Source organism: Rhinopithecus roxellana, chromosome 16 (assembly GCF_007565055.1).
Source record: "Rhinopithecus roxellana isolate Shanxi Qingling chromosome 16, ASM756505v1, whole genome shotgun sequence".
Lineage (NCBI taxonomy): Eukaryota > Metazoa > Chordata > Mammalia > Primates > Cercopithecidae > Rhinopithecus > Rhinopithecus roxellana.
The window spans coordinates 32684922-32712166 of record NC_044564.1 but is presented as its reverse complement, the minus strand read 5'-3'; the positions used below and the strand labels follow the sequence as shown (position 1 = coordinate 32712166).

At 41.0% G+C, this 27245-nt stretch overlaps 1 protein-coding gene across 2 annotated transcripts in view; it reads left to right on the top strand.

Moving 5' to 3' along the window:
* Positions 1 to 308: 308 nt before the first annotated feature.
* Positions 309 to 27245, top strand: part of KIF27 (kinesin family member 27) — a 100461-nt gene continuing 73524 nt past the window's right edge. Inside the window, exons 1-5 of one of the 2 annotated variants that reach the window (XM_010384021.2) lie at positions 309 to 480; positions 7620 to 8004; positions 15262 to 15462; positions 19452 to 20410; positions 26680 to 26823. In XM_010384021.2, coding sequence (XP_010382323.2) covers positions 7707 to 8004; positions 15262 to 15462; positions 19452 to 20410; positions 26680 to 26823 — 1602 coding nt within the window. In that variant the 5' untranslated portion in view covers positions 309 to 480; positions 7620 to 7706. The remainder of the gene's footprint in view (positions 481 to 7619; positions 8005 to 15261; positions 15463 to 19451; positions 20411 to 26679; positions 26824 to 27245) is intronic. The other variant, XM_010384020.2, reaches the window with a different exon arrangement.

Here is a 27245-nt window from a genome sequence, read left to right as displayed (position 1 = left end):
TGCACTGTGAACGCATTAAACGCCACTGAATTGTGAGTTTTAAGATGGTTTATGTTATGCAAGTTTTACTCAATAAAAATAAAAATAAACTGAATTGGTAGCTAAGATATTGAAACACAGTGTGGAATCGTTCTCATTCATTTCACGAACCCGTGGAAAGATGTTTGCGCTCAGGCCTCACAGACCAGTCCCAGCGCGTTAGCAAGGGACACAACTCGGGTTTGCAGGGAAGCCCGGGAGCTGGCCTTCTGCGGACTTCCTGGGGACGCAGGACTCTTGCGCACGGGCTTGGGGGCGTGGCCAGGTTCGGGGGCGGGGCCAGGACGCGGCGACCCGGGGAGGACGCGGCGGGAGGCGGGCTTCGCCGGTTGCCAGGAGAACCCGCGACAACAAAAGACGCGGGCGGCGGCGGCGCGGCGTGGCAGAGCGAAGCTGAGGAGTCCAGCGCTCGCCGCCAGGGCCCTGGGCTGTCCCGAGCCGGTCAGTGCGCGGCGGGCCTGGCCGGGCGGTGCGGGGAAGTGGGGCGCCCTCCCTTCCGCGGCACCCGCCCTCCAGCCCGCCGCGCCCGCGCTCCCAGCCCGCCGTTGGGACTAGTAGGCGCCGGCTTGGGGTCTGGGCCGCCGCGGGGTGGGAGCCAGAGGGTGGGCGGTAGGGGCGCCAGCGAGGCCTATGGGGGCGCCCGAGGGGTCTGGGGTCAGGAATGGGAGCCCGGCGAGCGACTGGAGGCAGAGCGTCCCTTCCGGAGGAAGCTGGCTCAGCCCTGAGGAGCGGGGAACGGGGACCGGGGATCGACCCCAACGCGGGACCCGGCCCCTCGGAGCGCACCCGGTGTTCGTCTCGTGTAGCTTCACGGCATGAGGTGCGACGCGAGGGCCACCACCACCGAGCGCTTTGTTTTGTCGCAGACGTCTTTTTCCCACTGTAGAGGTTGAAACTTCGGCGCCTTCAAGCCCAAGAGTTCCCTCCCTCGGAGGCAGGTGCTGTAAAGAGCAAAGCGCCCAGATTCTTTCTTTGAAACACCTTTTAAGTAACACGGCCGTCTCCAGTGTTGAAAATCTTTATTGTTTGCCCTTCTTTACTCCTTTGTCTTTACGCATTTGGGGCCTTTTCTGAGATCCTTATGCGATTTACTATCCATCTACTGGGAAGTTTCTTATGAAAATAGTTAACAAACCACACATTTAAGACAACAACTGCTTTCTGGGAAATCAAGGGGACGGGATGGTAGCGGTTTTTGGAGACACTCATTCCTGACCAGTGACATGACATGAGGGATTAAGTATTTCTCTTGCCTTTCCTCAGATTTGAAAAACCCATTGAGTATACTTAAATACGACCAGCCAATCAGATTTCGCCTTTTTTGTCATTTATTGGTGACATCATACGTATGTTTCTGATGACTATAATTGATCAGAATCTGAAGAAGTATAAGTGCTATGGATTGTGTAAAAACTTTATTTCTTGTATATTGATGTTTTACAAGCCCTATGTTTGTGGACCCTTATTATTGTTTGTTTTGTTTTGAGACAGGGTCTCGCTCTGTTACTCAGGCTGGAGTGCAGTGGCATATTGCAGCCTCAACGTTCCGGGCTCAAGCGATCCTCCAACCTCAGCCTCCCAAGTAGCTGGGACTACAGGTGCGTCACCACTGCCTGGCTCATTCTTGTATTTTTAATAGAGACAGGGTTTCACCCTGTTGCCCAGGCTGGTCTGTAACTCGTGGGCTGAAGCGATCCACCTGCCTCGGCCTCCCAAAGTGCTGGGATTACAGGCATGAGCCACCGTGCCTGGCCCCGTTATTATTTTTTTTAATGCTTAGAATAAGTTTCAGTTGTCTTTATAACCAAATTGTTTATAGATATTACCATTAAAAACCCCAAGAAATGAGGCTGGGCATGGTGGCTCATATCTGTAATCCCAGTACCTTGGGAGGCTGAGGTGGGCGGATCTCTTGAGCCCAGGAGGTTGAGACCAGCCTGGGCAACATGGTGAAACCCCATTTCTACTAAAAATACAAGAATTAGCCTGGCGTGGTGCCTGTAATCCCAGCTACTTTGGAGGCTGAGGCAGGAGAATCGCTTGAACCAGGAGGCTGAGGTTGCAGTGAGCCGAGATGGTGCCGCTGTGCTCCAGCCTGGGTGACAGAGCCAGACCTTGTCTCAAAAACAAAACAAAACAAAAACCCAAGAAATGAAAAGATCCCAATTTGGCATTTTTTATTAGCAACTTCATTGGAAGCAGTTAGGTTTGGCTTAACATCGTCCATGAGTTTTGCTTTAATTTGATGGGATACAAAGAAATAAACTAATCTGTATGGTGACTTCAAATGTTGGTTTTCAGAGACATTTGGAAGAATTAACTCAGCATTCCTGCAGCTGGAAAAGTTTCCAGTACCAAATGATTGTAGAGTTCTTTAAGATCCAAGAAAGGATTTATCAAACACATGAGCATTTTTTTTTCCAGTGTAAAATTCATTAGAATTATTTTAAAACTACTAAGGTTAGGTGTATCTCTTTGTTTTAGCCATTAAAGATAGTTTGTTGACTCTCTTTTGGGATTTCACAGCCCAAGGGACCTGTTATTTTTTTACTCTCAGGGGACTTTTAAAAGAGTGATGTTAATTTTTTTTGTTGTGATCCTCTTCATGCCATCTACTCACAGAACTACAAATGCAGAGTGCCATTGCAGAGTTTCGTTTTATTTTGTTTTGTTTTTGACAGGGTCGCGACCCTTTTGGGATCAAGGGATCCTCTCGCTTCAACCTCCTGAGTAGCTGGGACTACAGGCACGTGCGCCACCATGCCTGCCTAATTTTTTGATTTTTTGTAGAGACAGGGTTTCTCCATGTTGCCCAGGCTGGTCTCGAACTCCTGGGCTCAAGTGATCCACCCACCCACCCTGGCCTCCCAAAGTGCTGGGATTACAGATGTGAACCACTGTGCTGGGCCACGGTTTTTTTTTCAAGGGTAGTGAATATTAATATTATCAATTCACTGTTATTAGTGTTATTAATAAAATGTTATTTCAGTCTAGTTGTCTCTGTTACTTAATGGTAGTCTTCAAGACTCAGCAGCTTCTCCAAAGAACCTAGCCTCACCTCAAACTCATTACTTTTCATCATCTGCACTTAAACATTGTCATAGATTACTTGTTAAATTTAGTATAAGCTTTATCCTTCCCAAACTGAACATTTGTATATAAGTTTTTATGCAACACAGTGTTTTCATTTCTCTTGGGAGTGGAATTCTCTCAGGAGTTTTCATTTCTCTTGGGAGCTGGGTCAAGTGATAACTGTATGTTTAACTTTTTGCGGAAATGTGAATCTGTTTTCCAAAGTGGCTGTACCATTTTACCTTCCCACCAATAGTGTATGAGGGTTCTAATTTCTTTACACCCTGCTAACACTTATGGTCTGTCTTTGTTATTATAGCAGTGCGGGCGGATGTGGATTGGTATCTCTTTGTGGTGGTTGTTTGTTTGTTTGAGACAGTCTTGGTGTATTGCCCAGGCTGGAGTACAGTGGTTTGATCTCAACTCACTGCAACCTCTGCCTCCTGGGTTCAAGCGATTCTCCTGCCTCAGCTTCCTGAGTAGCTAAAATTATAGGCGCCCACCACCATGCCCGTCTAATTTTTGTATTTTTTAGTAGAGACAGAGTTTCACTGTGTTGTTCAGGCTGGTCTCGAACTCCTGACCTCAGGTGATCCTCCCACCTTGGCCTCCCAAAGTGCTGGGATTACAGGCTTGAGCCACTGTACCTGGCTAATTTTTGTATTTTAGGTAGAGATGGGGTTTCACCATGTTGTCCAGGCTGGTCTTGAACTCTTGACCTCAGTTGATCCTCCCACCTCAGTCTCCTAAAATTCTGCCATTACAGGCGTGAGCCACTGCACACCTGGACTCACTGTGGTTTTGATTGCATTTTCCTGATAGCTAATGATGTTGAGCATCTTTTCGTGTGCTCATTATTCATTTGTATATCTTCTTTGAAGAAGTGCCTTTTCAGATGCTTTGCCTGTTTTTAATATATTTTTTTTTTAAACTTTTTGAGTTGTAATAGTTATTTAGGCCGGGCGCGGTGGCTCAAGCCTGTAATCCCAGCACTTTGGGAGGCCGAGACGGGCGGATCACGAGGTCAGGAGATCGAGACCATCCTGGCTAACACGGTGAAACCCCGTCTCTACTAAAAATACAAAAAAACTAGCCAGGCCAGGTGGCGGGCGCCTGTAGTCCCAGCTACTCGGGAGGCTGAGGCAGGAGAACGGCGTAAACCCGGGAGGCGGAGCTTGCAGTGAGCTGAGATCCGGCCACTGCACTCCAGCCTGGGCGACAGAGCGAGACTCCGTCTCAAAAAAAAAAAAAAAAAAAAAAAAGTTATTTATATATTGTAGTTGCAAGTTCCTTGTTAGATTCATGTCTTGCAAATATTTTCTCCCATTCAGTGAGTTGTCTTTTCGCTTTTTTTTTTTCTTTTGAGGCGGAGTCTTGCTCCCTTGCCCAGGCTGGAGTGCAGTGGCGCAATCTCGGCTCACTGCAAGCTCCACCTCCAGGGTTCATGCTATTCTCCTGCTTCAGGCTCCCGAGTAGCTGGGACTACAGGTGCCCACCAACACGCCTGGCTAATTTTTTTGTATTTTTAGTAGAGATGGGATTTCACCGTGTTAGCCAGAAGGGTCTCATCTCCTGACCTCGTGAGCCACCCACCTCGGCCTCCCCAAGTGCCCAAGGGATTACAGGCATAAGCCACCGCGCCCAGCCGTCTTTTCACTTTCTTGGTAGTTTCCTTTGAAGCACAAAGTTTTTAATTTCGATGTCCAGTTTTTCCTTCCCTCCCTCCTTCCTCTCCCTCCCCCACCCCCAACATTTCTCTTGTTCGTTCTCTCTCTCTCTCTCTCTCTCTCTCTCTCTCTCTCTCTCTCTCTCTCTCTCTCTCTCACAAGTTCTTGCTCTGTTGTCCAGGTTATGTGCAGTGGCGCAAATACAGCTCACTGTAACCTCCGGCTGCTAGGTTCAAGCCAACCTCCCGCCTAAGCCTCCGAAGTAGCTGGGACTGCAGGTGTGCACTATCATGCTGAGCTAATTGAAAAAAAAAATTTCTTTGTAGACATGGCGTCTCACTATGTTGCTCAGACTGGGTCTTACTTATTTTTTAATCTATACTTCATCTTTATTTTTTTGCTTTTATTATTTTTGATTGACACAATCATTGTACATTTTTATGGGGTACAGTGTGATTTTTCAGTACATGTATACAATGTGTAATGTTCAAATTGGTATTTTTTATTTTACTGCTTTTGGTGTCATATCTAAGAAATTATTGCCAAATTCAATGTCATGAAGAGTTACTCCTATCTTTTAAGAGTTTTGTAGTTTTAGTTCTTATGTTTAGGTCTATGGTCCATTTTTGGTTAACTTTTGTATATGATGTGAGGTAGGGAGTCCAACTTCATTATTTTATCCATTGTCCCATAGCCATTTGTTGAAAAGACTATTCTTAGACTTCAGTTGAATTGTCTTCGCACCTTTGTTGAAAATCAATTGCCCATAAATGTGAGGGTTTATTTCTGGATTCTCAGTTCTATTCTGTTGATCTACACTATCATGATGACTGTTGCTTGGTTTTGAAATTAGGAAAGTGTGAGTCCTCTTACTTTGTTCTTTTTCAATATTGTTTTGGTTATTCTGTGTCTCTTGAGTTGTTCTGTGATTTCAGGATCAGCTTGTCAATTTCTGCAAATAAGTCAGCTGAGATTTTGATAGGTATTGCATTGAGTCTAGATCAATTTGGGGAATACTGACATATTAATATATCTTTCAATTCATAAACATGAGTTTTTTTCATTTATGTACATCTTGTGCTTTCTTCTAACAGTATTTTATAGTTTTCAGAGTGTATGTTTTACACATCTTTTGTTAAATTTACTTCTAAATGTTTTATTCTTTTTGATGCTATTGTAAATTGAATTGTTTTTTGAATGTATTTTTAAGTGTTAGGCTGGGCACGGTGGCTCACGCCTGTAATCTCAGCACTTTGGAAGGCTGAGACAGGCGGATCACCAGGTCAGGAGATCAAGACCATCCTGGCTAACAGGGTGAAACGCCGTCTCTACTAAAAATACAAAAAATTAGCTGGGCATGGTGGCAGGCGCCTGTAGTCCCAGCTACTTGGGAGGCTGAGGCAGGAGAAGGGCGTGAACCCGGGAGGCGGAGCTTGCAGTGAGCCGAGATGGCACCACTGTACTTCAGCCTGGGCGACAGAGCAAGACTCTCAAAAAAAAAAAGCCAGAGTGTTCATTGTAAATGTGGTTATCAATTATTTATTTATATATATTTTTAGCCAGGAAACTAAAGCCAACAATTTAATTTTTTTTTTTTTTTTTTTTTTTTTTTTTTTTTTGAGACGGAGCCTCCCTCTGTCGCCCATGCTGGAGTGCAGTGGCCGGATCTCAGCTCACTGCAAGCTCCGCCTCCCAGGTTGACGCCATTTTCTTGCCTCAGCCTCCCGAGTAGCTGGGACTACAGGCACCCGCCACCTCGCCCGGCTAGTTTTTTGTATTTTTTTAGTAGAGACGGGGTTTCACCGTGTTAGCCAGGATGGTCTTGATCTCCTGACCTCGTGATCCGCCCGTCTCGGCCTCCCAAAGTGCTGGGATTACAGACTTGAGCCACCGCGCCCGGCCTTTTAATTTTTGATGTATTAATTCTAGCAGAGATCTTCAGAAATAAGTACAACATAATATTTAGAAGCAGAAAAAGCAGTTTTTTCTGTTAGTTTTGATTATTTTTGAATAAAAATTTAGTTTTAAATTTATATTGACTTACTGAAATTCTTAGAACTATTTTCATGAATTTATTTCTAATAATTGTGGCAAAGAGGAAATGCTGTTTTTCAATGCATAGCTATAAAATCTGGTACTAATGTTTGTTTTTAACACATGTACAGGCTGGGCGTGGTGGCTCACGCCTGTAATCCCAGCACTTTGGGAGGCCAAGGCGGGTGGGTCACTTGAGGTTCGGAGTTTGAGACCAGCCTGGCCAATATGGTGAAACCCCGTCTCTACTAAAAATACAAAAATTAGCTGGTCGTAGTGGCGGGCACCTGTAATCCCAGCTACTCAAGAGGTCTGAGGCAGGAGAATCACTTGAACCTGGGAGGCAGAGGTTACAGAGAGCGGAGATCACACCACTGCGTTCCACCCTAGACGATAGAGCAATGCTCCATCTCAAAAAACAAACAATAAAAACACGTGTACAGTTCCTTACTTACTTATCTCCTTGCCTTAATTTTCTAACTCCCTGGCTATTTAATAGTTAGATTAATGAACTGGGAAACATTATTACTGTAGAAATAAAGGCACAATGGAATCCCATGTACTTACCACTTAGCTTCATCATTTATCAACTCATGGACCCCATACTCTAGATTATTTTGAAGCAAACCCAAGACATACTATTTTGTTTACAAATTTACAATGTATTTTACAAGACAAGTTTACTTTTTGTGACTGTGTTGTGTTGGAACAAAACCTGTTCTCACTGACTTTGCTTTAGAAGGTGGTTAGTTTATTGGAATGAAAGGAATCAGTAATTAAAATTTGTTTTTTATTTTTGATACACAGGAATCCAGATCTTACATAAGATGGAAGTTTCTCACACTAGATACTGAACATTAAGTAGAAAATCTATTTAGTAAAATCTAAGTTGCCATGGAAGAAATACCAGTAAAAGTTGCTGTAAGAATTAGACCTCTGCTTTGCAAAGAAGTTCTTCATAATCATCAAGTTTGTGTGAGAGTTATTCCAAACAGCCAGCAAGTTATCATTGGGAGAGATAGAGTCTTCACTTTTGATTTTGTTTTTGGCAAAAATTCCACTCAAGATGAAGTTTATAATACATGTATAAAGCCCCTAGTGTTGTCACTCATTGAGGGCTATAATGCAACTGTTTTTGCCTATGGACAAACTGGATCTGGGAAGACATACACCATTGGAGGAGGCCATATTGGTAAGATTCTCATACTCTTTGACTTTTATTTGTGATGCTAGAAAGAAGCTAAAACATGACCAATACCTGATACGTGGTAGGTGCTTAGCATATTAATTGAATAGTGAAGGAATGAATAATGTAATCAAATGTGATCATAAGATCATCATCTTTGAAAGATTTGTTTTTAAATATTGAAGTTTCATTAAGCAATCTAATTTAGGATTATATTTGCTTGAGGAAAGAAGTTTAAGATAGTTTTCAATGGTCAGCCCTTGTTATTTTGAACAGAATTTAAAATAGAGATAAATGAGTTAACATGATCAGATTTTGTGTTCTTTAACAAGCCAGTTGTAAATATTAAGAGTCCCACAGTCAGGACTTAGGGACCGTAGGAAAAATTTACTGTGTAGAGTATCTTTTTTTAATATTCTAGCCAGATTTCTTTTTTAAATTCTGAATACTTTAGGACATAATTTCTCCTGCTTGTAATTATAGTTTGGAAGAGATAGAATCATAGGATCTCATGTAGAGCTGGAGGGAACCTTGGAAATCATTTTAGTTAAGTGTCTGGTAATAGAGTGGGGGAATTGATAGCCAAGTCCTCTGTTAAGATTGTTTACTGTATTGATAGCTTTCTACTAAAAGCAAACTTTCGAATAGTGCACATATGCATCATTGTCTAAAGTTTTAGTTAGTATTCTCTGTATGAATAGTGGCTCTCAATATTTTTCTATTTTCATATTTCACAAATGTAAAATACATGGCTTTCAGAAACTTTTTTCTCTAGCTGTTGAGATACGAGCTGAAACAATAAAAAAATAAAAAAATTTAAAAAAGAAACTTCTCTTATTACATGCATGGATGGGTAGTGGCTCAGGGAGTGGTTGTGTAGTTTGAGGAAATCTTTATTCCAAAGATTAAAATGGAGGAGCTTCAAGAGGCCAATACTCCCCAACTAAAAGAAAAACATCTGTATATTCTGCAGAATTAGGAGATCACAGATACTAGATTGTTTCAGGGTCTTACAATAGAAATAATTCAGTTTTTCTAGTATAAATTGTGGCTTTTCTTTAGGATTGTAGGGATTTTTGTTTTTTTTGATTGGCAAATGTTTTATAATCCTAATGACCCATTATATGCTTTATACCAGTAGGAATTATACATGTTCAGAAGCTGGTGACTTAATTATAGCTATACTTTTTTTTTTTTATTAGGAGACCATGAGTACTATTTTAATTTTGTAAGGGAAAAAGTTATTAAAGTTATCTATTCTAACATATTTTAATTGCTCTAAAATTCTTTCTATCAGAAGATATAGACCACCATTAAGAACATTTTAGATGGTGTTTTCTTTCTACTTTTTTTAAATTAAAGAAATATTTATTATAAGAAGGACTGCAAGTGATGCATAAAAAATTAAACAAGTGACAACTCCTCTCACCCCAAAGAAATAAGTTTGATGCATATTACTCACTTATGTAGTTTTTTTGGTTTTTGTTTGTTTAATGAGATATTATACCTGTGATTCTGTAACTTTCTTTTTGCATTTAACAATGTAAAATATCATTTCAGTCCAGGCGCGGTGGCTCACACCTGTAATCCCAGCACTTTGGGAGGCCGAGGCAGGCAGATCACTTGAGGCCAGGAGTTTGAGACCAGCCTGGTCAACATGGCGAAACCCTGTCTCTACTACAAATACAAAAATTAGCTGGGCGTTGTGGCATACGCCTCTAATCCCAGCTACTCAGGAGGCTGAAGCAGAGAATTCGCTTGAACCTGGGAGGCGGAGGCTACGGTGAGCCAAGATCATGCCACTGTACTCCAGTCTGGGCAACAGACCAAGACTCTGTCTCAAAAAAAGTTGGATTTATTTTTTGGTGTATTAGTGAGGATTTTCTGTTTCCCAGAATGTCTCTATAGGACACCAATTCTGGGTCAGTTATCTGCTTTTTGGTTATTGACCATGCAAATAATGGTTCCCTGCCCCTGTCCCCGCCCATCCACCAGTGAATATTTATTGAGCATCTGCAGTATCTAGGTTACCATGCTGGGCACTAGGGCAGAGTGAAACTCTCTTATTTTAAAATGTATTTTGCTTTATTTTTAAAACTTTTTGTAGAGATGGGGTCTCACTTTGTTTTTTGTTTTTGATTTTGCTTTGAGACAGGGTCTTGTCTGTTGCCCTGGCTGGAGTGCAGTGGCACAATCACAGCTAACTGCAGCCTCAACCTTCTGGGCTCAAGAAATTCTTCCACCTCGGCCTCCTGAGTATCTGGGACTACAGGGGCATATCATCACTCCCGACTAATTTTTTATTTTTTATTTTTTGCAGAGACAGGGTTTTGCCATGTTGTCCAGGCTGGTCTCTAACACCTGAGATCAACTGATCTGCCCTGCCTCAGTCTCCCAAAGTGCTGTTATTACAGGCGTGAACCACCATGCCTGGCTTTATTTTTAAATATGATGCTTATTTAGCTAATATTCATTTTCCTGCTTTTCAGAACTTTGGAATTACCTTTACAAGGTATAGCCTTTTCCAAAAACTTTTGTGTACTCTTTAAATACCATATAATAGTTAAATGATAGTTGTTGAGGTATAAAACTTTGCAGGTTTTCTCTTGGAAATGGTTTATTTCAGGAATATAAGACTAACATTGCAAATTTTATATTTAAGTTATCAAAATACATATTGGAGCTTTATTATAAATATTTGAAATTAAGCTTTTTGATACGTCTTTTAAATTGTGCTTTGTTATCTATTGATGTGGGGCATAACTGAACTATTTCTGGTCAATTATTTATTCTGGGTAATCAAGATTGCTTATCTATGCTACAGTTTGAAAGGTTTAGATATTTCCTACAGGCTAGTTCCCACAAGCTCTTAAAAGGGAATCTTCATTTGTACTGTATTAGAAGAAAACCCATAACTTACTTTACTTACCACATGATGGCAGTCTTGCCTCTTAAATGAGGGGAAGGGCAGCCATCGAAGTTGATGGAAACTTAGATTTTCAGCATGATTGTTGCCAAAAACCTAAATTTTGGTAATCTTCAACTTGGAAGCAAGTTGTTTTTAAGTGTCATTTGTAAGTCAACTGTTTGTTGCTTGGAATACATTTTCCATGGAACAATGCTAAAAATGATGGGCAGTTTTCTAAATTAGCCTATAGAAGCTTTTAAAGTCTCAGTTTTTCCTTCCACTTATTTTAAATTTTATACTTTTTTTTTACTATCTTTACAATTGTGATAAAGTACATATAAATATAAATATAAAGATAACCAAACTTATCATTTTAGCTACTTTCAAGTGTAGAGTTCTGCAGCATCAAATATACTAATTATTAATGCAATAATAACCAGTATTTTTAAAATTTTCATCACCCAAACAGTAGCTATGTACCCATTAAGCAATAGCTCTCCCAGCATTCTCTGATAATACCTGATTTACTTTCTGTCTCTTTTAATTTGCCTAGTCTAGATATTTCATATAAATGGAGGTCAGGTGTGGTGGCTCAGGTCTGTAATCCCAGCACTTTGGGAGGATCATCTGAGCTCAGGAGTTTGAGATCAACCTGGGCAACATGATGAAACCCCATCTCTACTAAAAATACAAAAAAATTAGTCAGGCATGGTGGTGTGCACCTGTAATCCCAGCTACTGGAGGCTGAGGCAGGAGAATCACTTGAACCTGGGAGGCAGAGTTTGCAGTGAGCTGAGATTGCACCACTGCACTCCAGTGTGGGCAATAGAGCAAGACTCTGTCTCACAAAACAAAACAAAACGCATAAAAGTGGGCCAGGCGCGGTGGCTCACGCCTGTAATCTCAGCACTTTGGGAGGCTGAGGCGGGTGGATCATGAGGTCAGAAAATCGAGACCATCCTGGCCAACATGGTGAAACCCCATCTCTTCTAAAAATACAAAAATTAGCCAGGGGTGGTGGCAGGTGCCTGTAGTCCCAGCTACTCAGGAGGCTGAGGCAGGAGAATCGCTTGAACCCAGGAGGCGGAGGTTGCAGTGAGCTGAGATCGCGCCACTGCATTCCAGCCTGGGCAACATAGTGAGAGTTTGTCACTACAAAAAACAACAAAAAAATTAGCTGGATGTGGTGGCACATGCCTTTAGTCCCAGCTACTTCAGAGGCTTAGGTGGGAAGATTGCCAGAGCCCAGGAGGTCAAGGCCACAGTGAACTATGATTGTGCCACTGCAATCCAGCTTGGGTGACACAGTGAAACCCTGTCTCAAAAAAAAAAAAAAAAAAGAAAAAAAAGAAGTGGAATCATACAGTATTTTTCCTTCTGTGTCTAGCTTCTCTCACTTAGCATGTTATGTCACCTATCAGAACGTCATTCCTTTTTCCAAGAACATTCCATTGTATGTATATACTATGTTTTATTTATCCATTCTTCTTTTGATGGACATTTGGTTTGCTTCCCCGTTGTAGCTCCTGTAAATAATGTTACTATGAACACTGATGTAGAAGTATCTGTTTGAGCCCCTCCTACGCCTATTTGTAAACCTGCTTTAACTCCTTTTTGAAACAAGGGGGAACAGAAATAAGTGTTTACTCATAATGTTACTGTACTGGTCTGTGTTCTGGGTTGTAGAAGCTGTGGGCTTAGTGTTGGAGGAGAAGAGGTGTAGAGATGTTCCCTTCCTCATTCTTGAACTGAGGGTCTAGGCCTGGGCATAACTGGCCTTTCTGCACCTGTTTCTGCATACATTGTCTGTTGCCATCAACTTTGGCTTGCTTCTCTGTCTTTTCTCATTATCCCTTTCTACTCTCAAGCTCCTTGCACCTTTTCACCCCATCCAGAAATCTCAGAACAGATACACTTGGTGACGTGTAAAGAAATATAAGAATTTTTTTAAAAAAGCATTCTTGGCCGGGCGCGGTGGCTTATCCCTGTAATCCCAGCAGTTTGGGATGCTGAGGCGGGCAGATCATGAGGTGAGGAGATCAAGACCATCCTGGCTAACATGGTGTAACCCCATCTCAACTGCAAACACAAAAAATTAGCTGGGCATGGTGGCACACGCCTGTAGTCCCAGCTACGTGGGAGGCTGAGGCAGGAGAATCACTTGAACCTGGGAGGCGGAGGTTGCAGTGAGCCGAGATTGCACCACCGCACTCCAGCCTGGGCGACAGAGTGAGACTCCGTCTCACCAAAAAAAAAAAAAAAAAAATTCTTGCCAACATAAATGAATTGTGCTCCAGTGATTGGGATTCTACCCAGACCATAATAAATGATCTAAAGAGAAAGATATTTTAGTGCAAAAGGCTGTGAAATAGATTGGTCTTACCTAGGGTCAGTTTCCTGCTTTTTACAGCTATTTTCTGCTTTAGAAATTATATGTCATCTAAAAGCACCAACTTTTTTTTTTTTTTTTTTTTTTTTTTGAGAGGCTTACTCTGTCCCCCAGGCTGGAGTGCAGTGGCGCGATCTCGGCTCACTGCAAGCTCAGCCTCCCGGGTTCACACCATTCTCCCGCCTCAGCCTGGAACTACAGGTGCCCGCCACCACACCTGGCTAATTTTTTGTATTTTTAGTAGAGACGGGGTTTCACCGTGTTAGCCAGGATGGTCTTGATCTCCTGACCCCGTGATCCACCTGCTTCGGCCTCCCAGAGAGCTGGGATTACAGGCGTGAGCCACCGTGCCTGGCCAAAAACACCAACGTTTTTATAACGTGGCTTCTACTAGTAGTAGTGAATATCTGAGAGGTGGAGTGGCTGTAGGCAGGGGAAGCCCTTTGTGTAGAATGATGTTTTATGAGCCAAGGGCCACCTCTCTGGATCTAGTATTTAATGAACAGTGAATTGGGAAAGATACAGTATTTATTTATTTATTTATTTGTTTGTTTGTTTATTTATTTATTTATTTTGAGAAAGGGTCTTGCTCTGTCACCCAGGCTCTGTCTCCTGACTCACTGCAACCTCTGGCTCCCAAGCTCAAGTAATCCTCCCTTCTCAGCCTCCCAAGCAGTTGAGACCATAGGCATGCAACACGAAATTTTTTTGTATTTTTTTGTAGAGAAGGGCTCTTGCCGTGTTGCCCAGGCTGGTCTCAAACTTCTTAGCTCAAGTGATCCACCCACCTCGGCCTCCCCATGTGCTGGGATTACAGGTGTGAGCCACCACAGTATGGCCTATTTATGGAATGAAATGCCACTCCATATAGTTCTATCATTCATATTAAAATGTACATTTCTACCACGTCTACGTGCTTTGAAATTTGCCTGTGCCACTTAATGTCTGTTTCATTCCTGGGACTTTTCAAATATATTTTCTTATTAATTTTTTTTTTTTTTTTTTTGAGACAGTTTCCCTCTGTCACCTAGGCTGGAGTGCAGTGGCGCTATCTCAGCTCACTGCAACCTCCACCTCCTAGCTTCAAGTGATTCTCGTGCCTTAGCCACCCAAATAGTTGGGATTACAGGCATGGGCCACCACACCTAGCTAGCTAATTTTTGTATTTTTAGTAGAGACAGGGTTTCACCACGTTGCCCAAACTGGTCTTGAACTCCTGGGCTCAAGTGATCTGCCCGCCTCAGCCTCCCAAAGTCTGGGATTACAGGCGTGAGCCACCGCACTCGGCCTGTTTCAAGTCTTTTCTCAGATATCACCTTCTGAATGATGCCCACCATGACCTTCCTGTTTAAAGTTGTAAGCATCTCCCGGCTGGTAGTTACACTTCTAGTCCGCTTACCCTGCTGTATTTTTTTTCCTCCAGGTACAATTAATACTTTTTAATATGCCATATAATTCACTTATCAGTTATTCTTTTTTGCTATTGTCAGTCTTTTGTCAGCAGAATCTCACCAGGGAAGGGATTTCTTTTCTCCCTGTTTTGTTTATTGGTGGATTGCAGAGTCCTAGAATAGTGCCTGGCACATAGTAGATACTAAATAAATACTTGTTCAATGAATGCTTGAATGAATTCTTGGTAAGGGGATACATGTGAAAACTTTTACTTGTGAATTTTATAGTTGTGGTTTAAAAAAGTTATAATAGCCTGGTGGTGGGCATCTGTAATCCCAGCCACTCAGGAGGCTGAGGCAGGAGAATCACCTGAATTCGATAGGCGGAGGTTACAGTGAGCGAAGATTGCACCACGGCACTCCAGCCTGGGCAACAGAGCAAGACTCCGTCTCAAAAAAACAAAATAAAGTTATAATATAGAGAAATATAATAAAATAAATTAACTATAAAATTAGGGTTGTCGCTTTTCTTTTGTTTTAAGTTTCAGATGCGCTTTCTTTTTCTAAATTTTCAGCTTCAGTTGTGGAGGGCCAAAAGGGTATCATTCCTCGAGCTATTCAAGAAATATTTCAAAGCATCTCTGAACATCCTAGCATTGACTTTAATGTGAAAGTATCTTATATAGAAGTGTACAAGGAAGACCTAAGAGATCTTCTAGAATTGGAGACATCCATGAAGGATCTTCACATCCGAGAAGACGAAAATGGAAATACAGGTAAAGGAGCCCACTTAATCAGTTGCCTTCATTAGCAAACAGACATGCTTTAATTCAGTTTCTGGATATATTCCAAGGAATCTTTAAAAACATACAGAAGCAAAATGAATTTATTTTTACTTTTAACTTGAACAGCTTTATTGATTATTAATCTCTTTTTTTTTTTTTTTTGAGATGGCATCTCGCTCCATCACCTGGGTCACCCAGGCTAGAATGTAGTGGTGCAATCTTGGCTCACTGCAACCTCTGCCTCCCGGGTTCAAGTGATTCTGCTGCCTCAGCCTCCCGAGTAGCTGGGATTACAGGTGCGTGCCACCATGCCTGGCTAATTTTTGTATTTTTAGTAGAGACGGGATTTCACCATGTTTGTCAGGCTGGTCTCAAACTCCTGACCTCATGATCCTCCCACCTCGGCCTCCCAAAGTGCTGGGATTACAGGTGTGAGCCTCTGCTCCCAGCCTATTAATCTCTCTTAAATTACTCAGATGGAAAAGTAGTTCAGACTGGTGGTAAGGTGAAGTTATTAATTTGTAATGCAAGATACTGATTTCCTGTCATTGTTCCCCTCTAGACTGACTTCAGGTGAGACTGTGATATAGGCTAAATTTGTTTTTATATCTTTTTTCCTCTCTACCTGAGATTTTTCCTCTCTACCGCTCTACCCTGAGATTGGAGATGGCTTTTGCTTTAAGCATTTATCAAAGTTGACCCAGAACTTGCCTTTCTTTTCTTTGATTTTTGTCCCAGCACACGTACTTCTTCCTCTTTTTTTAAAGTTAAGAGTTTATATTTTTGTTTTTTCATATTGACATTTACCTGTTTTTTTTTGCTGTGTTCCTCAAGGTCTGACTTTCTGCGTTAGTAGCCTGTTAATTCCATTAACCAATATCCATTTGTTGGAAATGGGAGAAGGTTAGAATGGGAGGGTCAAACTGCAAATATTTTGAAGAATAACAATTTTTGCTTTTCCAGTTTAAAAGCTAACATGTTCTTCATAGAGTATTTTGAAAACAGGAAAGTATAAGGAAGAAAGTTTAAGATTATTTTTAATCCTAGAGCCTAGAAATACCAACTTCTCTTTTTGGTGTGTTTCCTTCCAGAATTATTTTTCTACGTACATATAATTTTTAAAATATATATACTTGCAACCCTACACACAGTTTTGCATTTTACATTTCACTTAATATTTATATTGTGAACATTTTCACATATGATTAAATATTTTTCATACTTATGACTCTTCATGGTTATATGGTAATTTATCTTATGAATGTGTTTATAGTTATTTAATATTCCATTGTTGGACATTTAGGCTGTTTCCAGGTTTTAACTATTATTAATAATATTGCAGTGACTGTTCTTTTTTTTTTTGGAGACAGGGTCTCACCTCTGTCGCCCCGGCTGGAGTGCAGTGGTGCAATCTCAGCTCACTGCAAGCTCTGCCTCCCAGGTTCACGCCATTCTCTTGCCTCAGCCTCCCAAGTAGCTGGGACTACAGGCGCCCACCACCACGCCTGGCTAATTTTTTGTATTTTTAGTAGAGACGGGGTTTCACTGTGTTAGCCAGGATGGTCTCAAACTCCTGACCTTGTGATCTGCCCGCCTCGGCCTCCCAAAGTGCTGGGATTACAGGCGAGAGCCACCGTGCTCGACCTGTTTTTGTTTTTGTTTTTGTATTTTTTTTTTTTTGGTAGAGACAGGGGTTTCACCGTGTTAGTTGGGATGGTCTCGATCTCCTGGCCTCGTGATCCGCCCGTCTCGGCCTCCCAAAGTGCTGGAATTACAGGCTTGAGCCACCGTGCCCGGCCCTGTTTTTGTTTTTTAAGAAGAAACTATATATGGTAGCTTATGGTCTTATTAGATAATTCAGTACAGTTTCTCTCTTCTGGATATAATTCAGACTAATGTTTTGAGCTCCTTTATCTTATGGAATACAATTATTGATTGTTTTTATCTTTTATCAAACAGTTACAAAAATAATACATGCTTCTTTGTAAAATATCAAGTAGGACAGAAGTATATACACTTCACTATCACTCTTGATAAACTTGATGAAAATATTTCATATCTGATACCAATGTTGAACAAATTTTGGAAGGATGTTACAAATGATCTTAAATTACAGTATGTCTTACATAATGTCCTACTCACAAGTAAAGTGCATTTGTTTGACATATTTCTTTAGAGTCTCTGTGTGAAGCAGTAATGTCCATGCTGGCTGCTGCACAATTAGTACACGTGGGAAGCTTTTTAAAAATACTGATTTCTGGGTCCTACTTCTCAGGGATTCTGATTTAATTGGTCTGAGATGGTGCCTGGGCATTGGCACTTTCTTTTTTATAAAGCTACCAGGTGATTTGCATCTGGGTTTGAGAACCGTAGTGCTAACTTATAGCCTAACATTGGAAAAATTTAATGAAAGTTTTACTATGACTTACAGGAATTGGGTTGTTTAAAAAGTGTCATGATGGAAATAATGAAAGTGAAATGATTATTTTTTAAAGAAATAGTGATGTGACAGTATCTGTGTAAAGAGGAATTACGGCAATATAATTTGAGCATGAAATCAGGAGCTTTCCTTCTCTGATTCAATTCCTAAGTCCACCTACTTCTCTTTGCAGTATTTTTGGATATAAACAAATAATGCAGGTAGTAAATGTAGGTTATTTTTAGTTCATTCTGTGATTGAAATAAAAACTTTTTTTTCTTTTTTGAGTACAGTACATTATGGTGTTCAAAGTGTTTTCTTTTAATTGCCATCTCATCTGTCTACCTTGCATTCTGATATTACGTAAACCATACCTGTTTTTAAAATGAATGACCAACTTTGTATTGAATTTTTTACTCATCGTTGATTATGACCTCACAATACCAAAAAACTTAAAAGCTCAGGATGGCTTGATTATTAACAAAACTGAAAAAAAAAAAACTAATGCTTTTTTTTTTTTTTTTTTTTTTGAGACGGAGTCTCACTCTGTCGCCCAGGCTGGAGTGCAGTGGCCGGATCTCAGCTCACTACAAGCTCCGCCTCCCGGGTTTACGCCATTCTCCTGCCTCAGCCTCCCAAGTAGCTGGGACTACAGGCGCCCGCCACCGCGCCCGGCTAGTTTTTTGTATTTTTTTAGTAGAGACAGGGTTTCACTGTGTTAGCCAGGATGGTCTCGATCTCCTGACCTCATGATCCGCCCGTCTGAGCCTCCCAAAGTGCTGGGATTACAGGCTTGAGCCACTGCACCTGGCCAACTAATGCCTTTTAATTGATACTAATTAATTCTTCTAATCTACTGATTAACTCTTTTGAATTATATATTTGATTAATTTATAAAAGATTAACCTAGGCCAGGTGAGGTGGCTCACACCTGTTGTCCCAGCACTTTGGGAGGCCAAGGCAGGTGGATCACCTGAGGTCAGGAGTTCGAGACCAGCCTGGCCAACGTGATGAAACCCTGTCTCTACTAAAAATACAAAAAAAATTAGCCAGATGTGGTAGTGCATGCCTGTAATCCAGCTACTTGGGAGGCTAAGGCAGGAGAATCACTTAAACCGAGGTGGAGGTTGCAGTGAGCCAAGATTGCGCCACTGCACTCTAGCCTGCGTGACGGCAGAGACTCCATCTCAAGAAAAAAAAAAAAAAGAATAATCTTTTAGGCTTTACAAATCAAAAGACTGGAATGAAGAGTTTTTCTTTTGTCAGTCATTTTAAGGAATTGAGTGTGACTCATGACTCAAGACAAACTAGACTGTTTTTTCAAAAATTACAGCTTTTAGAATTTAAACATTAAAATGAGTGCTGTCTGTTAAAATAGTTTCTTTGGGAGATTATCTAAAATTATTTGATGATGTTGCTAATGTTACTATTGGTATTTGAAATGCTGTTGACTTTTTTAAAAAGGGACTATCTTGGCCAGACTGTTTAGCAAATGGTAACTGTTAACTATACTAGGTTTTGGTGAAAACTTGGCTTAAAAACATGTTATTGCTATTTTAAGTGATTGTTGGGGCCAAGGAATGCCATGTGGAGAGTGCAGATGAAGTGATGAGCCTTTTGGAGACGGGGAATGCAGCCAGACATACAGGTACCACCCAAATGAATGAGCACTCCAGCAGATCACATGCAATTTTTACAATCAGCATTTGTCAAGTTCGTAAAAATGTGGAGGCAGCTGAAGATGGATCATGGTATTCCCCTCGGTATATTGTCTCAAAGTTCCACTTTGTGGATTTGGCAGGATCAGAAAGAGTAACCAAAACGGGGAATACTGGTGAACGGTTCAAAGAATCCATTCAGATCAATAGTGGATTGCTGGCGTTAGGAAATGTAATAAGCGCTCTTGGGGACCCACGCAGGAAGAGTTCACATATTCCATATAGGGATGCTAAGATTACCCGGCTTCTGAAAGATTCTCTGGGAGGCAGTGCTAAGACTGTCATGATCACATGTGTCAGCCCCTCCTCCTCGAATTTTGATGAGTCCTTAAATTCTCTCAAATATGCCAACAGAGCACGGAACATTAGAAACAAACCCACTGTAAACTTCAGCCCCGAGTCAGACCGTATAGATGAAATGGAATTTGAGATTAAATTGCTTCGAGAAGCTTTGCAAAGCCAGCAGGCTAATGTCAGCCAAACTAGCCAGATCCATCAAGAAGGGAGTCCTGATACAAATAGGATTCATTCTCTTGAGGAGCAAGTAGCTCAGCTTCAAGGAGAATGTCTGGGTTACCAATGTTGTGTAGAAGAAGCCTTTACCTTCCTGGTTGACTTAAAAGATACTGTCAGACTAAACCAAAAGCAGCAATACAAACTGCAGGAGTGGTTTAACATGATCCAAGAGGTCAGGACGGCTGTGGTCACCTCATTTCGAGGAATTGGAGGCACTGCAAGTCTGGAAGAAGGACCAGAGCATGTTACAGTTCTCCAGCTGAAGAGAGAGCTTAAGAAATGCCAGGTACTTAGACATCACTTATTTATGTATTTATTTTATTGATACATAATAGATGTACATATTTTGGGGGTGTGTGTGTTAACATATTTAGACATTATTATGGATAACTCTTTTAAGGACTGAATTTATTTGGGCAAGTAAATTCTTAGAGTCATTTTGGAATTTTAGGTTTTTTAAAAAATGATTTATATATAGAATCCCACTTGCCTGTCATTTTGGAATTTTAGGTTTTTTAAAAAATGATTTATATATAGAATCCCACTTGCCTCTCTCACTTTGTTCTTTCTACCCTCCCCTTTCCTGTTGCTTCCTCCTCACAATTCATACTCTTCTTGACTCCTCCTCCTTTCTCCTTTGGTTAAAGTGTATTTTAATTTGTTATATTTATTAAATAGAACTTTGTGGACCTGGTTGTCAATTTAGAGACTGAAAATAAACTTATTTGAGAAATAAAATTAAGTTATCTTTTACTGAGTTTTTTTCCCTCTGTGGGTCAGTAGTTCTTGAAAGAAAAGAAATACTTCATCTCTTGTGTTTGGAGTATAAGTTTAAAAAAAAACTAACAAATTAGCATATTTATTAATGTTTAAGGAATGTAGGTATGTACATGTATACATGTTATATGTACATGTATTGAGTTCAGATTTACATTTCCCCACTTTTCATTCAGAAACTATTTATTGTGTGAAGATTGTATGTTGTGGGAATGGTGGAGGACAGACACACCTAGTTACTGCTTGCTTGGATGGAGTTTGCAATCTAGTGAGCAAATGAATGGTCCTTCAGTTGTTCCAGAGATAACTCCCAGATTCCATCGTTCTGTCCATTTTTCAAAATAGGAAAACTTAAAAGGATAGCTTTTTAGTTAAAAAGGAAATATGGTTTAAGTATATTTCCTTTTTTTTTTTTTAAAGCTCTCAGCTTATTTCTCTAGCTAGAAATATTTCCTCAAAGCCTTTTTATGTGTAATATTATAAAGAAGGCATTTGTATTATCCTCTGTTACAGCAGTTCTCAAGTTCTCCAACTTTTTGATCACAGGACTTCTTCTTTACACTTTTAAAGTGAGATCCCTCAAAGAGCTTTTGTTCATGTGGGTTATATCTATTGATATTTACTGTGTTAGAATTAAAACTGGAAAAAATCTAAGCTATTTATTCATTCAAAACTAATGGTAACCCAATTACATGTTAATAGAGCACTTTTAATGAAAAATATTTTCTAATATAATTTTTTTTTTTTTTGAGATAGAATCTTGCTCTCTCACCAGGCTGGAGTGCAATGGCATGATGTCGGCTCACTGCAGCCTCTGCCTCCCAGGTTGAAGTGATTCTGCCTCAGCCACCCAAGTAGCCAGGACTACAGGCGCACGCCACCATGCCCAGCTAATTTTTGTATTTTTAGTAGAGACGAGGTTTCACCATGTTGGCCAGGATGGTCTCCATCTCTTGACCTCATGATCTGCCCGCCTTGGCCTACCAGAGTGCTGGGATTACAGGTGTGAGCCACTGTACCCAGCCAACACACACAAAAATTTTAATAAGAGTAGAATTCCTTTACATTTTTGCAAATGTCTTTAACATCTGGTCTAACAGACAGTTGGATTTTCGTATCTGCTTCAGTATTCAGTTTGTTGCAATATGTTGTTTTGGTTGAAGTTTGTGAAGAAAATTCAGCCTCATAGTTGTATAGTTTGAAGGGAGGAGTTTTTTGTTGTTGTTGTTGTTGTTGTTGTTTTGAGACAGAGTCTGGCTCTGTAGCCCAGGCTGGAGTGCAGTGGCGCGATCTCGACCTCCGCTCACTGCAAGCTCCGCCTCCCGGGTTCACGCCATTCTCCTGCCTCAGCCTCCTGAGTAGCTGGGACTACAGGCGCCCGCCACAGCGCCCGGCTAATTTTTTGTATTTTTAGTAGAGACGGGGTTTCACCGTGGTTTCGATCTCCTGATCTCGTGATCCGCCCACTTCGACCTCCCAAAGTGCTGGGATTACAAGCGTGAGCCACCGCGCCCGGCCAGGAGGAGTATTTCACTGAATTTTCACATAATTGTGGATGTTCTTTCCTATTACACCAAACTCAACAAGCGGAAATTTCTCGTTACTTGAAATAGGAGATTTGAAACTATCTTGTTACATTAATGTCCTAGTCTCAGTCAGCACAGTGGCTCATGCCGGTAATCACAGCACTTTGGGAGACTGAGGCTGGAGGGTCGTTATGAGCCCAGGAGTTTGAGACTAGTCTGGGAAACAAAATGAGACCCCTGTCTCTACAAAAAATGAAAAAACTAGTCAGGCATGGTGGCACATGCCTGTGGTCCCACCTACTCGGGAGACTTAGGTGGGAGGATTACTTGAGCCCAGGAGTTCAAGGCTGCAGTGAGCTGTGATTGCACCACTGCACTCCAGCCTGGGGGCAGAGTGAGACCCTGTCTCTAAAAATAAATGAATAAATAAATAATAACATAGAAACATGTAAGGTAATACTTTTTACATCATTTTTTTAAATTTTTTTTTTTTTTTTTTCTGAAACGTAATAATTCTGCCTAGGTAGAGTAGGCCGTTCCTCATTAGTATAAGAAACTGGTGGAACAGGAAGTACTGGTAATTGGAAGCTTGAATGTTGGGACATATATAGGAGGTGGTAATAGGAAGCACTTTTCTGTCATGCTTCTAAGGTGGCTGAAACTGGAAGCCCAGCAAACCGATTGCTTGGGGGTAGGGAAGGTAGTAAGTTCCTCTTGCCACGTGTTGGAAAATACATTTAAGTTTGCCCTCGATTATATTCTCTAGATTATTACATCCTAAAGATATTAATAGTTTTGTTGAAAAAAGTACCATGATCAGATTATCTTGGGAAATAGTAGATTGCAAAAAGCAAATGGGTTTCTTTTTCTTTCTTTTTTTTTTGGAGACAGGGTCTCCCTGTGTCACTGAGGTTGGAGTGCAGTGGCATGATCATGGCTCACTGCAGCCTTGACGTCCAGGGCTCAAGCAGTCCTTCCACCTCAGCCTCCCGAGTAGCTGGGAGCACAGGCCACCATGCAAGGCTAATTTTTTTTTTTTTTTTTTTTTTTTTGAGACAGAGTTTTGTTCTTGTTGCCCAGGTTGGAGTGCAAGGGCGTGATCTCAGCTTACCTCAACCTCCGCCTCCTGGGTTCAAGCGATTCTCCTGCCTCAGCTTCCCGAGTAGCTGGAATTACAGGCATGCGCCACCATGCCAGGCTAATTTTTTGTATTTTTAGTAGATACGGGGTTTCTCCATGTTAGCCGCGCTGGTCTCGAACTCCCGACCTCAGGTGATCTGCCTGCCTTGGCCTCCCAAAGTGCTGGGATTACAGGCGTGAGCTACCACGCCCGGCCACAAGGCTAATTTTTGTATTTTTTGTAGAGACAGGATCTTGCCATGTAGCCCAACTTCCGCCTCCCGGGTTCAAGGGATTCTCCTGCCTCAGCCTCCTGAGCAGCTGGGATTACAAGCACTGCCACCATGCCTAGCTATATTTTGTATTTTTAGTAGAGACGGTGTTTCACCATGTTGGCCAGGCTGGTCTCAAACTCCTAACCTCAAGTTATCTGCCTGCCTCTGCTTCCCAAAGTCCTGGGATACAGGCATGAGGTACTGTGCCCGGCATATATCTCTTTAAAAAATTGTTTTGGCCACCATGGTGGCTTACACCTGTATTCCCAGCACTTTGGAAAGCCAAAGTGGGTGGATCGTATGAGCCCAGCAATTCGAGACCAGCTTGGGCAACAGAGTGAGACCCTATCTTTACAAACATTTTTTAAAAAAAGAAAGAAAAATTAGCTGGGTGTGGTGGCATGCATCTGTAGTCCCAGCTACTCGGGACATAGCTTTTCACCTCAGCCTCATGAGTATCTTGGGACTACAGGTGTGTGCCACTGCACCTGACTAGAAAATCATTTTTAAAACTTTCTTTTCTGTTCTTCTATGACAGGCAGAATAACATACTGGTTAAGAATATGGATACCAAACTCCCTAAGTTTGAATCCTGCCTCCTTTGCTTACTAGCTGTATGACCTGGGGCAAATAGTTGACCTTTGTGCTTCAGTTTCCCCATCTGTAAAATGGAAACAGTAATACCCACTTTATAGGGTTGTGCGAATATTAAAGCATTTGTTCCCATAAAGCAGTGAGGATGCCTGGCCTGTTCTAAGACTCAATGTATGTTAGCTTATTACTATATATACCTCTCATTTATTTTTCACCTGCCTGTGCCTAGGATATACATCAGTGGTAGCTAAGGGATTGGACTCAGTAGTTGTAGGTAGGGTTACATCCCAGGGGTTACTGTGAAGGTAAACTCGGCTGCTTAGGGGGATTGCTGGGCAAGGTGAGCAGCAGGTCTGTGCGACAAGCAAGGATATCCTTTTCTCAATCCCTGTTATCCTTGAGCCTATCAGGCAAGCAGGTCAGTACATATTTTAAAAATTCTTAGCCAAGGTAAGATCGTGGGCCGTCTTGCAGATGGAGTAACAGCTGGATTGTTGCTAGGGAAGATAAGTGTCATTTAGAAGTTACCATCTTATTTTTAGAAGCTGCCAGATAGTGTTGCAACCTTGATTTTTCACCATAAGTCAATGTTTGGAACATTCTACCTGCTCATAAGTATCTCTTAAAGTATCTCTTTTTTTTTTTTTGAGACGGAGTCTCGCTCTGTCGCCCGGGCTGGAGTGCAGAGGCCGGATCTCAGCTCATTGCAAGCTCCGCCTCCCGGGTTGACGCCATTCTCCTGCCTCAGCCTCCTGAGTAGCTGGGACTACAGGCGCCCGCCACCTCGCCCGGCTAGTTTTTTGTATGTTTTTTTAGTAGAGACGGGGTTTCACCATGTTAGCCAGGATAGTCTCGATCTTCTGACCTTGTGATCCGCCCGTCTCGGCCTCCCAAAGTGCTGGGATTACAGGTTTGAGCCACCGCGCCCGGCCTAAAGTATCTCTTAAGGGACTTTATTGCCCTTTTTATTCCAAGTTTTGAACACAGAAAAAGTACATGAACACAAATACATTGAACAGATAAATGCTCTTTTTTTTTTTTTTTTTTTTTTTTTTGAGACAGAGTTTCGCTGTTGTTGCCAGGAAAGCCACATTTTATTGTGGCTTTAGTTTGCATTTCCCCAATGACTAGTGAGGTTGAGCATTTTTTTCATATATTTTTGGCTATTTGGATATCCTCCTTTGTGAAGTACTCATTCAAGTCTCTTGCTTGTTTTTCTTGAGTTACCTGCCTTCTAGATTAATTTGTAGAAGTTTGTTGTATATTCTGGGTATGAGTGCTTTGTCACTTATATGATTGCAAATAATTTTTCTGTGGCTTGCCTTTTACTCTCAGATACATACATATATCACAGTTTCTTTATCCATTCATTGATTGATGGGCATTTGGGTTGGTTCCACAATTTTGCAATTGCGAATTGTGCTGCTATAAACATGCGTGTACAAGTATCTTTTTTGTATAATGACTTCTGTTCTTCTGGGTAGATACCCAGTAGTGGGATTGCTGGACCAAATGGTAGGTCTACTTTTAGTTCTTCAAGGAATCTCCACACTGTCTTTCATAGTGGCTGTACTAGTTTATATTCCCACTAGCAGTGTAGAAGTGTTCCCTGATCACCGCATCCATACCAACATCTTATTTAGTGAGATTTTTAAAATGCCAAGCCAACATGTGGAATGAGGCTCTTGACAAATAATTTTCTGTTTATTTAATTTAAAAACTGCTTCATTGTTTACATATCCCAAGTGTTCTTAAAAATAGGCAAATTTACTAGAAACCAAGAAGTAAAACTGTTTAATCATTTTTCGACATCTTCAGAATATATCTCTTCATGATGAAAGTGTACAAAATCAGCAAATCTGCTTCATTCAAATGCCCAGATGTATTCTTATAACCCTATATGTCAGTTTGGAAAATGTGAGCTCTTTGAGTGATCCACATTAAAATCTCATAGTAGTTCTAGCAAACTTGTAAAAATCTTAGTGAAGGTACTCTAGAACCAAAACAACTAGTTTTTATATACAGGAAGGAAAAATAAGGAAAATCTTCTGTCTTCATGGTAATGAATTCCTATGTTATAGCAATGATAGGTTCTCTCAACTCTGCCTTCCTTAGAAAGAAATCAGAAAAAGTTGAAAATGAAAAAAAAAAAAAATTCATGAGACATCATCAAGCTATAATCTAATCACCATTTTGTGTTATCATATGAGGTTTCTTGATTATTTTCAGTGGTGAATGTCACTTGTGCCTCCTTTCCCCACTAGTGTGCGCTTGCTGCTGATGAAGTAGTATTTAGTCAGAAGGAACTGGAGGTGAAGGAACTGAAGAATCAGGTGCAGATGATGGTACAGGAAAACAAAGGGCATGCTGTATCTTTGAAAGAAGCACAAAAAGTGAATAGATTGCAGGTAGAGTTTCTTAATGCATCTAACTCTGTAGATTTTCTTGAAATAGTACCTAACTAAACACAATAGCATTTTAAATGATAAATGGGAACTTAAAAAGAGGATGTTCATTTGAAGAGTTCTGAACATAGGCACCTGAAAGAATTATTAGTTTTTCCCTTAAATCTGCTTAAATGGAAACATTTTTATTGTTAGCTTGACTTTGGTTTTAGAAATATAAAGATAATACCCAGGAAATTAATTTATAAATCATATCATGGTTATTTTTTCCATACTTTTCCTTCCTGTTGTTTGCCAAGGTATTAGGAAATGCAATATTGTTAGGAGTTGGAAGGTAAATACGTAATTTAAACTTTGAAATGTATTAAATTATCCTCTTATACCTCGTGAGTGATTTGCTTTTTAACTTTGGTTAAACATCTTTC